Raw genomic sequence first — 12,635 nt, 5'->3', positions numbered from 1 at the left:
AATACACTTGGTCCTCACACTGAGCTGAAACGGGCTGAGGATTTTTGCCAGGTTCGAACAAACGCAATATAGCCAGGAACTGGACAAAATTTCACCTTAGGATAATAAAACAAAAGGACATGAGTTTTCTTACAAACTTACTTTGACTTCTTGTACAAAACTGCTCCGTGCTACTCTAGGTACAAAGCTACACCCCTGCGTATACTATCTTGTGAGTGGGTATACCTTGGGCGACGGTAAACCACCAGACAGTGTCCCTTGGCTCAACAGGCTATTATTTTATCCACACTTTTTTCTTGTCTTTTTATTATTAAGATTAACAGCTAAGTGCGACATTGGCTTATGAGTTATGTACAAAAAAGTTGCCTCCAATAATGATCCTAAATTAACGGATGAAAAGCTGATTGAATTATACAGTGTCTCTTGGAACAGGTCACTTTCAGGAACTAATTCTTGGGATAATTTTTTCCAGTTCTCAGCCATTATGGAGCTACAGTTACTAATGATGATATGGGTGAAAATGATCTTAATTCACCTTACTCATATTCTCAACCATCATCAAGCTAGTTCCTAATGGCCTTATGGGAGAAAATAATCCATTCCGATCACATTCTCAGCCATTTTCAAGCTAGTTACTAATGACCTTATGAGTGAAAAGGATAATTCAGCCATGCTGTCATCAGCATTCATAGCTCTTTAACTGGTAATTAGGTCCATTTAATCATCTCTATTACTCTAAATTACCCCAAGAATAACCTCCTTAAATTTGACATACCTATCCTTGGACACTCTGTAGGTCTGAATTAATTTTTCAAGGTGGCAATGATTGGTAATTTCATCACTACATCCAATATTACCCAAAATTACAGTGAACAAAAGGGCTGGAGTGCAGGGGGGAGGGGGGATATACATAACATAATATTCAAAACACCAAGTCTTACAGGGGTATCCGAATGTCACAAGTGGTCGCCAGGCGGTGTTGGGAGCGAAAGGAAAGGAAACTCAACTCTACCTTCACAATCACAGTTCTCTGAGGTAATGTTTTAAAAAGTCCTCGATCACTGGAGGACGACTGGTTGACGTGGGAGACCAATGAGAGACTATGCAACTCCGCTCTGGGCCCGTATTTTTGGCTGGTAAGAAGCTCCCTCTTCTTAATCAGTTTATTTTTTTATTTGGTGCACTGATATACCATGTGGCTCATATATAACTCTCTAGCTACACTTCACCAGGCAGTTTCTTGTATGTTGCAGCAGCAGCTCAGCATTAACAAGGTCTACCCTGCATTCTTTATCACTGCCTACTCCCACTGCCATACCCACAGCAGATCAAACCCTCCCCACAACACACAAGACGCACTGCCAGGAGAGTCAGTAGAGCAGCCTTATTTATGAGTCAACCTGTACTCTTGTATGTTATTTATGCCCTCAGTATAAAAATGACAAACAGCATACAAGGGAATAACAGGGCATAATGCACTTGGCAAAATATACTGCTAAGGAAGGGGTATGAGAACCCCCTGAGCCAACAAGTATAGACCCAGTTCTGTAAATGCCCTCTTGTCAAAACTGATTGGAAATTCTACAGGTCTGTAAAACTAAACCTAATCACTACTGTCAGATGAATATACTGCAGAAAGACTAAAGTTCTAGGTGGTAAATTAATCTTACATATTCTGAAGGTTTGTATGACTTATCTCCCTGACAAGAACAAATTCACACAAAGTTACCAGCCGTGGTCTTGGGCAATTCCTAGCCACAAAATGAGTTACATAGCCTCCCACTGCCATATTCTAAGTGACACAGGAAGCTTCTTGGCAACTTTTCAATTGAGATTTATTTTGTACATTACACCTTAACATTTTTTGATAAGTCATTTATATTACTGACAGTCTGCATCAGTAACATACATGAGGATAATGAGGTATAATGTCCAGAACAAATCACAAAGGAAGAGGTGTTTGGGAGCCACCAAAGCCACTTACAATTCCTATGCCTCTGATCTCCCACTGGCATACCTTTCATGCCAATACAGGTAGGGTGTGTAGTTTGAAGCTTGCCTAATTTAAAGATAGATAAATGGTTACAGTATCCTCTTAACCTACTAATCCTCATACGATTGCTTGTAACTCGACGATTAACTGGTACCCTTAATAAAGCAGAGGTGTCTTTATACAATAGAATACAAGCACAAAATCTGCAGGGTTAAATTTACCAATAGCTCATTACAAATTAGCATTACACACGGCCACAACTCCCACCCTTCCACATCAGCCCATACTCCTCTTAAATCATCTATCGCTATAATTCATCATCATCATCATCTGGACTTCCTTTCCCACCCTAGGGCAGGTAATTATCTGAAACTATAATTCCAGTGAGAGTGACAGGCGAACGAGGAGAGTGTATGTGAGTGAGGTGGAGGGGGGAAAAGGGAGGGAGAGATCAAGGATAAGATGGAGGGATGGAGTGGAGAGATATATAAGAGGGGGGTGGGAGTTGGGGGGAGGGTAATGTAATGGCAGGGGACAGGGTGAGATGTAGATTTGTTTGTGGCCGCCCCTTGCAGGAGACAACAGATAGATAGATAGATAATCACAGGTTATGGAGTTAAACTGAGGGAGTATGGATAGTTGGGGAAGTGTGCAAGTCCTAACCAAGCATAATTCTAATTGAAAATGTACTAGAATAACAAAACAAAAAACTAGCAACCTTGAGCATAGAGCAGAACTGTGTCACTCACTGAATATATCACACTGCGTGCTTGGGCCATTTGCAACCCATTTTTTGGTATCCCACTTTCTCCATTAGTTCACAATTTTGATTTCCGACGTGATCGTACCTTACTGCACTTGGTCATGTATCTTGTACATTCTGACTGTAAATGTAAAGGTGATTTTTTTTTCTTCTTCGTCCTCTTCTTTGAACGCTGCCTACTAACATCCATATTGTAATTTTAAAAACTCTTACACTTGCCATCATTGGTTCCTTCGGTCTTTCTGAAACTTTTTAAATCAAGGAGTAACACTTCAGCATGGTTTTGTGTCAGGGAGTCTACTTTTGTCAACTTAGGAGGCCATGTGGAGAAGATGGAGAGTGAGAGACTAACTAGGAGTGTATGTGAGTGAGGTGGAGGGGGGGAGGAGAGGAAAGGAAGGGGAGACCAAGGATGAGAATGAGGGATGGAGCAGAAAGGTATATGAAAGAGGGAGGTTTAAGTTGGGGGGAAGGATAGGGGACAGCGTGAGATGGAGGCATTTGTCTGTGGCCACCCCTTACAGGACTATGGCATCTGGCTATAGATAGATATAGATGGGAAGCTCCCTGGCACGTATTCCTCACTAGTGCACATCTGCATCCATCACGTCAATATCTTCCTACACATTATTTAGCACTGTAGGCAAAATGCAGTGCTGGAGAAAGAAGCCTTAACACGCCTGCAGTATATAACCGGCAGGTCTCACTGCCTAGAAATACAAATGACCCTCAAATCCCTGTCTGCTGAAAGGAGGATGGTGGACTGCAAGAGAAGGGCAACTTCAGCCTTCAGTCCACTGGGTTAATACCCCAACAAGCCTGGTGCAAAAAAAAAAAGGTAAACTAGATACCAACACAGTAATACCAATTTAGAGACAGAGAAAGAAAAGTAACCATTAATGTAACACATGCACAAGTAAACTAGTCAGAAGTGCTTGGGAGCCTCAAAAGTGACCAGATAAACGAGGAACCTTAGTGGCAAGTGTACTGTAGGTGACAGGCAAGGGGGGGGTGTCCGAGCTTTGGCTAGCTGGCAGCAATGTGTGGAGTGAGGCCGTACAGAGTAGCTAAAGTGGACCCAGATACATGCACACTTATGGTCAATGTCCTTTCTTAACTCTGGCCTTTATTTTTTATTCATTTATTTATATTTAATATCAAGAACAAGTGGTATGGGAAGAATCTGTGCTCTACCAGCCTTGTCCTTCCTATGAAAACCAGAGTTATGACAGGCATCATCTGTACAGTAGTGTGTTTGTGACTCTGGGTTCTGGTGGGGTTGACAGGACAATTTTTATCCCAGTGAGCAAAGTGACGTCTTTTTCGCGCTTTTATTTTTCTTGCCAGTTCTTGACGGTTCCCATTTTAAAGACTTTTCAAACTAAGGGTTAAATATAGCTAATTAATGCCTTCAAAATGAGGTCTGAAGGGTTAATTATAGCCTTAACTAACCCCTTGAATATGAGGCCTTTCCGAACTCAATAAAAACCATCCATTAGTGGCAAGAATAACCATAAAAGGGATATCACGCAGCTCCAGAATCCCACGTTCCCTAACCCTGTAACGTAACACAGGTTTTAGCTGTATTCTCGTTGGGTTAGGAAGCACCCTAACACCTCTTCTTCATCGACTTATTCTTGGATGTGGCTGGTTAACATCCTTATGTATATTATTCAGACAGGGTAGAAAGGATTATATGTCACACAGAGTAGGACAGTAAGATGGAATCAGCCAAATAAATCACTCGGGAAGAGGTGTTCGGGAGCCAACTCAGAACAGGACGCTGTAATAAGCAAAATAAATCACTACGGAAGGGACGTTAGGGAGCCTCCTCACCCGACAATGAGAATACAAACCTCTGACCATAATGCTAAAACCTGAACATGAAGAATTAAAATGGCAATAATAGCCCGGCCAAAATTATCCACAATAATAGTCCCAAAATAAGTCCAAAAATATCCCAAAGTAAATCCAAAAGTATCCCAAAATAAGTCCAAAATTATCCCAAAAGTCCAAAATAACAGCAATGCTAAAATTATCCCGAAATAATGGCCAGTCCATAATTATATATCACTGCTTTAAATATTAGTAAAACTGTCACACTAAAAAAATTACAGGGGGTTCCTAGCGCCTCTCCTTTGGTGATTTATTATGCTGATTACACCTCAGGGATATGGGTGTCAAGAGAGAGGCTGCTAGAAACCGAGCAGCGCGGACATCCACGATTAGGTGACCTAGGCCGATGCAGGCATCTTGGAGTCTTTATAAACGATGCAAAATTATAAATGACACAGAAGAGAATGCACATGATAGAAATCTGGATGTTAATATTAAAACAGCATAAAGAGCATACAGGAGAATGTTAAGGTGCCATATGGGAAATAAACTGTCAAGGAGGAGAAGTTAAGATGTCGTCCGTGCCTCTTTGAATGTGGCCAGCACCATCAGGGGAATATCAGTCACATGTTTTATGCTTAGGACATGAAGAGGAAGGCAATACCACACTTTCTGACAGATAAATAAGTAAAATAATAATAATAATAATAATAATAATAATAATAATAGCAGTAAGGGCCAATCCCACTGAACAGTAATAGCAATAAAGGTAATATTAATAACAGTAGCAGCAGTAATAGTCATTGTTTCATAGTGTATATAAAGGCTCCAATATGCTTGCATGTATTGGCCATGGTCACCTAAAGGTGGCTTTCCATGCTGCTCAATCTCTGGCAGCCTCCCTATTCAGTTCCTTATCCCTGGTATTAGCAAGGATTAAAACAGCAATACATCATTGGATTGAAGGGGTTAAGGTGGAGTCAGTGGCCATATTGAGAGGTTAGACATTAGCCTGTTAATAGAGTGCAGTCAGTGGCCACAGAATGGCCAGATAGATTAGTCTGCATCCCACATACAATGCAGTCAGCAAACATATATATAAAAGCTAGACATTAAAATTCACATGTCAAAAATCCCTTGGCCTGCCTTACACTTCATTTTTTTGGGGGGCATATACCGTATGTCCTAACCGTCCTCAAAAAAATACTGGGTGATATATATTAGTGTGATCCACTCACTTGATGTAGTGCTGCCTACTTCTTCCTTCACCTTTATCATGCTTTTTCTGTTTCTGTGTCAGTCCTCCTCTTTTCTATTCCTCCCATCTATCCTCTCACTTTTTTTACTCTTCTTTCCTTTTCAGGTGGCTTTACATTGAGTGACAAGCCTAATGGTTTCCTGTAAGCCAGGAAACCATTTACAACGCTGGGTGGTAACTATATAACCAACCCATACGTGTTCCCTATGTGTCAACAAGAGGGTTGGTGGAGGGTTGGTGCCCCTCCCCGTAAAACAATTAACTCCAAAGACAAATGGCCACCCCTTACGGGATTGTGGCACCTGCTATAGATAGACAGATAGAATATTACAGCCTAATTATAAAAAGAAAAAAATCTTTGGAGAGTTAATGCTAATACACAGACTGATCTACAAATTTATCCATACATCAACATCTAAAAAAATTCCATACCTTTGTCATCATCATCATCTAAAAAAATAATTTAAAAAAAAAAAAAAAAAAAAAAAAAAAAAAAATCCATAATTTCTCCACAGTCGAAAGAAGCTGAATATGTAGTAACATAAGAGGGAATGTAAAAAAAAATATATATATATACTGAAAGTCATACACCCCCAAAGAAAAAAGAAAAATTGGATACTAATGAACAACCTTCTGTGTGTGTGTGAAAAATGGATATAAAGTTAACAAATACAATTAAATTTAATGAGTTTTTGGTGGCAAGATAAATGTCCGATTATTTCAGGCAGTCCTCGTCATAAGAATTAATTGTCTTCTAGAATATTACATCTTTTATATTTACACTTAGTACTAAGAATTGGCAGAAACTCGCCATTCAGCATTACAGTTGATCAGCATTCATGTTTCAAAACTTCCATACAAACATTCTTCTTCTTTTACCTTTGTGTATTTATTTATTTTTAGTGACGCCTACAAAACTCTATCCTTGATGTCAATATTAATGATAAACAATATGATTTAAGTGAAAGAGTTTGGAGCAAAAAGGAAAACAAACAGAGAAATTTAGCTTATAAAAAGGTCTTGCCGTATCTCTATGCACTGACTATATATATCCAGGTTCAGGCAGGTGACCCAAGTGGCTACAAAGATGAGGACTGCACTGTAGGTGACATAGGAGGCTTCTGAACACCTCTACATTAGTGGTTTATGCTGCTTAAAACACCATTACATTCTCTTGGATGCAGCAATATATGTTATTAGAAAGACACAAAACTGGGTGTGATTTGCTAAAGTAAAAACCCTGAAATCTGAAATATGTGGTTCACAGGTGTTATGGAAATCATTTGGAAAATCAATCATAATAAACACCGACAAAAATCATGTAATACACAGTTTAAAATAGGGAGGCTGCCAGAGACCGAGCAGCTTGGAGTACTGCCACTAGGCGACCAAAGTCGAAGTACGGAAACATGTTGGAGCCTCTATAAACGATACAATTTTATATGAAGTAGTGAAGAATGAGCAAAATGAAGTACAGTACCTTGCATTGGTAATTCATCCTCTACTCTTATAAGTCTAAAGAAAGAGAGAAAGAAAAAATTGTCTTCAAATTTGCACTGACTGTGTGCAGGGTGGACTGGGGTGGTTTGGCCATGTGGAGAGGATGGGTGATGACAAGTGGGTGAAGAAAGTGATGTGTGGATGTTGGGGGTAGAGTTGTGAGAGGCAGACTGAAAAAGATTTGGGACAAGGTCACAGGCTGTGACCTCTAGTACAAAGGGACTGAATAGGGAGGCTGCCAGGGATTAAGCAGCGTGGACAGCCACCATTGGATGACCAAGGCTGACGCAAGCAAGCATGTTGGAGCCTTCATTAATGAAATAAATAACACGAAAGTGGTTTTGGGAGATCATGTGTTCAGATTTCGGAGTTTATACTGTACCATAATATATCGCTAAGGAAGAGGTACTGGGGAGCTTCCTAATATATAGCCATTCAAACAAACTTAGGACCGCTTGCTTAGTGATTTTATCTTCCAAACCACACCTAGGTTTCCTGTTATTACTACTAAGATAAACCATAAAATACAGGGGATTCTCAGAGCACTATACAACATGCAGAAATAAACTAATAAAGAAGAGGTGTTACAATCCGATGTCACCTAGATTACCGCCCCTAGCATACGACTGCTGTGTTGGGAGATGCGGAGTTTGCACGGGTCAGAAACTGGGGTGGGAGCATCCAGGCAGAGAGGGTGGCCATGGGGGGTTGAGTGGGGTGTGGTTGGTGTGGGGGTTGAGTAGGGTGTGGGGGCTGAATGGAGTTTGGTGTAGTTGCGTGAGCGTTGGTGTAGTGTGGGCGGGTGAGTGAAGGTTTGGTGTGGTGTGGTGTGGGGATCTGAGTGGGGGATGGTGTGGTGTGGGAAGTAATGCTGGGGTTGGTGTGGGGGTTATAAGTGGAGGGTTAATGTATATTAATATGTGTAGGGGTTGGAGTGTGGGTTGGTTATTTTTGTGGGAGGGGTTGGTGGAGGTACTGGGAAAGAGGTTATTCATGGGGGAAGTTGGAGAGGGATGTATGGATGGGTGTTATTTATGCATATGGAGGCTGGTGTGGGTGTTATTGGTGTGGGTATTACTGGTGTGGGTGTTATTGGTGTGGGTATTATTGGTGTGGGAATTAGGGCAAAAGGCAGGCAGCAGCAGCAGTGGAGGAGACAGTTACTTTGGCTTCTCTGACGACCCGTTACCCAAGCCTCCCCGGACCTGAGGGCAGAAAAGACAATGTTGTTGCCATTGTTGTTAGTGTCAGTCCCATCACCATAATTGTCATCATTATCTCCATCATTATCATTATTATCTCCATCATCATGATCAACACCACCTTCATCAATTTCATTATTATCTCCATCATTATTATAACACCACCTTCATCATCATCATTATCTTCATCACAATTTAATCACATAATGACCTGGGCGGTGTCTCAGCGATCTTGCCGCTCATTTTGGTTGACCTCAGCCAGTCCCTTGACCTTGAGCCTCTCCGCAGTTTTGAGGAAGTTTGGTAGATCAGCCTGAGCCACGTTGACCTCCCCAGCGTACATGTATTCCAGTATGGCCTGAAGATGGCTGTATGGTACGTCCTTCAGGATGATGATCGGGTGTTTGGAGGGGTTCTCCTGAAAGGCATCATCATCAAACCCATCCTGCCCCATAACAATTAATCGTATACTATTCCAAGTATACTTAAAAATCCTCCTGAAAACATTATAATATTTTACAGAGGGAACTATACTTGCTAAAAATACATCACCATCATGCTGGTGAAGATATGGACATGCTAGTTAACTATCCACTTACATGCTTACCGAAATGCCACACACACACACAAAATCACTGAAGTTCGGACAACCTTACATCTAATAAAGCAATGACAGAGATCAACCCACCTCTAATAAAGCTTTGAAGTATGGAGAACACGCAGATAGAACCATCTTATGTGCCTTACAGGTCTGTCCATCGCAGGCCAGGGTTACATCTGTGAAGCTCTTCTCTTCCCTCAGGTGCTTGAACGAAGACACCATGTTGCTCTGGAACTCATTCCAACGCAGGCAAAACTGCTGGTCGTCCGCCATCTTTGTGTGCTGATGATGAGGATGCTCTCTGATCAAATGCAAGACAAACATTACTGCAAGTAGTAGTAGTAGTAGTAGAAGTAGTAGTTGTAGTAGTTTGTTGTTGTGGCTGCTGTAGTAGTAGTGAGGAGGAAATGGGGGCATCAAGTAGCACTGTGGATTCATATGTATGTGCTAGACAACATTAGGAAAAATATTCTGTTATAGTTTGACACTATGGAGATGATGGAGAATGTGAGACTGACAGGGAACGTGTGAGTTAGGGTGAGGGGGGGAAGGGGGGGGAACTGAGGATCAGATGGAGGGATGGGATGGAAAAATAGGAGAAGGGGGTGTGAGTTGGAGTGAGGGCTGCCTGAATACAGAGAGCAAAATGACATGGAGTTGACTTGTGTGTGGTTGGATGGACGTCTTGGGGCAGAGGGAGAAATCAACTGTACTGGGACTCTTTCTCCTTAGATTCAAGTTCCTAAATGGGAAAAAAAAAAAAAAAAAAATCTCCCTATCTACTATTCTATCTATCTATTGCCAGATGCCATAATCCCATAAGGGGTGGCCATTTGACTCTGAGTTATTTGTTTTACGGGAAGGGGCACTAACCCTCCACCAACCCACTCGTTGACACGTAGGGAGCACGTGTTGCCACAAGAAATTAGACATGTAGGGATGAGACGATCAGGTTATAAGAGAGAACAGATTCACACCAATATGTTCTCTTCTGCAACTGTTCTGATAAGAAAACCTGGTCATGAAAAATTTAATATACCAGTACTGTACAATAAATCATAAAACCACTTGCATAAAACTGGGTCCAAACAGCTGATCCATGACACTTGGAATAACATTAAAAGGATGACAACAGGGTGTGGAAGGAGAGAAGTGTGAGCATCAGGGTTAAGGTTGTAAGAGGCAGACTGAAAAGACCTAGACGAGGTCACACTGAGGGATAAGGGTTTGAGTAGGGAGGGCGCCAGAGATTGGGCAGCGTGGAGAGCTGCCATCAGATGACTAAGGCCCATGCATGCAAGCATGTTGGAGCTCTTATAAACGACATGATACGTATTAGCGATATGAATACAGCAACATGATAGGGTTTAAACTGAAATAATGGTTAGGAGTTACTCATCAAATAATGCCACTCAAGGAACAGCAGCTCATCACCTGCTTTAAAAGTCTGGACTAAGATGCCTAATCCTATACCTCTAAACTCCTAATTGTCTGATAAACAACTGAACAATATACAAACAGTATGGTAACTACATTCTTCTTGCCTAAAATTACCATCTCTGTCCAGAATATCAAGGCATAGCAACAGGTCAACACTAACATATGGCACTAGTCACAAAGAAGTGTTCAGACAAATGCCAAACCCTGTGCTATATTTTTCTGCCACATGGGTATATGAAGTAGCTAAGCTACTAAAGGGTGAAAATCTAGGCTAAGGTGAAAGAATTATATAAAAGGAACACCACTGACGCAGTTGGGCACATAGCAATTTATTTAAAAAACTCAACATTCTTTCCATTTTCACTTGCAATATAAGCAACAATCATCCTACGTCAAAAATTGGGGTATTTAAAACATTAATTAATAAACTGTACACCTCAGCAAGTAATTTGACACCTTAGTTATTGATGTACATAAACAGCTACCAACCATCACCCACAACCCCTATATAAACCAATAAGGACTCCGGCACAGCCAATGGTGGCGTAAAATACGTAAAAAACAGCGTAAATAATATGTGGCACAAGTTTATCAGTGGGTCAGCTGGCGCCAAGTGTAGCCGAGTGCCACATATAAACGCACACTTCGCTTCGTGTACGTATTTCACAGGTGTACATGCCGTCCCGCACACACCTAGACGACTCCCCCGACACTCCAGGCAACCAAGAAAAGGGGAAAAAGAGGGAAAATAATGAGTTACCGGCGTGTAATGGGTGAGCCTCTGTTGCAATGTTTACAGGCACACAGGCAGGGTTGTCAAATCTAACTTCGCATATAATGCTAAACTCGCTCTTAAAAGTTGCTAGAATCTCGGTATTTATATTATGTTCCACAGAAATGTTTGAAAAGTGCTAAAACCTCTAAAATATCGGTAAAGCTTTATAAAAACCTGTATGATAGTGCTAGAATTTTTGCTAATAAGACCTAAATTTTGTCGCTGAATGTAAATGACTATCTCCAAATCCAGCAGAAAAAGCGCTAATTCGGCCACCCTCCTCACACGTCAGGTAGGAAGCCTGCCTGTGATTGGCCGCCTGACAGCCCGCTCTACAACTCCCCCTCGGATTGGCTAGTTGGTATAGACGCCACGAGTCCACTCTCAGTAGAATCTGATTTTACGTGATGATTTTATGCTTCCGTCAGTTAACGTCAAGGGGAACCAAGTGAATAATGCCGAGTACAACGACGCCGCGCCCGAACTTTGACCTTGACCCATGACCTTGATCTCTGACCGATTTGCACCAAAGTCGAATCACTTATTTCTAAACCTCCCCACACAGCTGTGTGCCAAGTTTGATCCAAATTAGACTAGACATTAAATTTTAAGGATAAGGCAATAGAGTTTTCTATGTGTGTACCACTTACACCCCCCCCCGCGGGATGGGGGGAGAGGTCTGGAGAGCCAGGGGACCCCCACTGATCTTTCCATTTGCAATTATGGATTTTTTTTTTTTTTTGGTCTACTCTGGATCAGTGGGTCTGTTCTAAACAGGACATGGCGACACTTGCCCTCCCCCCCCCCGACATTTGTGGAAACCTGGCTATGCCAAAATACATTGAAGGTTCGTGGAAGGGGCTCAGCCCCCTACCCTTGATTGACCCCTTACGATAGTATCCACAATTTTTAAGACAGAATGAAATTCCGTATTGGTATAGACACAGACAAGTAGGTCACAAGCACCATAAGAGCTGAGCGTGGATGTTGGGGAAGGGGCATACCCCGACTACCCCCTCCCAGAGAAAATAACCACAGTTTCCTGACGTTAGATAAATGAGAGTAATAGTGGCTCTGACAGGTCTTACAATAGAAGCCTATCAGCAAGTCTTTAAACTATTTTGTGCATGTTTCTTTGTCAACACTCTTGTTAGATATGTGTTTGGGAATTAGTGGGTGGATAAAAGAGGTGGAATCCCTGATAGATAAGCGGTCATGTCGTCTATAGTCTGCCATATTGGCGTTGACTCTTGTTGACAGAAGACGA

General features: G+C 41.6%; 1 protein-coding gene across 1 annotated transcript; it reads right to left on the bottom strand.

Annotated features, from left to right (window-relative positions):
- Window positions 1-6,511: 6,511 nt before the first annotated feature.
- Window positions 6,512-11,397, bottom strand: LOC145397449 (longitudinals lacking protein-like). Its single transcript, XM_080270510.1, has 4 exons — window positions 11,354-11,397; window positions 9,241-9,454; window positions 8,764-8,970; window positions 6,512-8,555 (listed from the first exon to the last, which is right to left on the bottom strand). The coding sequence occupies exons 2-3, from the start codon at window positions 9,424-9,426 to the stop codon at window positions 8,776-8,778; spliced, it is 381 nt and encodes a 126-aa protein (XP_080126636.1). The 5' UTR covers window positions 9,427-9,454; window positions 11,354-11,397; the 3' UTR covers window positions 6,512-8,555; window positions 8,764-8,775.
- Window positions 11,398-12,635: the final 1,238 nt, after the last annotated feature.

The sequence above is a fragment of the Coenobita brevimanus genome, chromosome 41 (assembly GCF_032717465.1).
Source record: "Coenobita brevimanus isolate Jiangsu-jjx chromosome 41, ASM3271746v2, whole genome shotgun sequence".
In the NCBI taxonomy this organism is placed as follows: Eukaryota; Metazoa; Arthropoda; class Malacostraca; order Decapoda; family Coenobitidae; genus Coenobita; species Coenobita brevimanus.
Note: the sequence above shows the minus strand (reverse complement) of the source record. Positions and strands in the feature narration are given on the sequence as shown.

Excerpts from the sequence above, each read along its gene's own strand:
- LOC145397449 (XM_080270510.1), bottom strand. The coding sequence starts at position 9,426 with ATGGCGGACGACCAGCAGTTTTGCCTGCGTTGGAATGAGTTCCAGAGC. Across the intron at positions 8,971-9,240 it reads ACTTCAAAGCTTTATTAGAG|GAGAACCCCTCCAAACACCC; the intron begins GTGGGTTGATCT and ends GATGCCTTTCAG.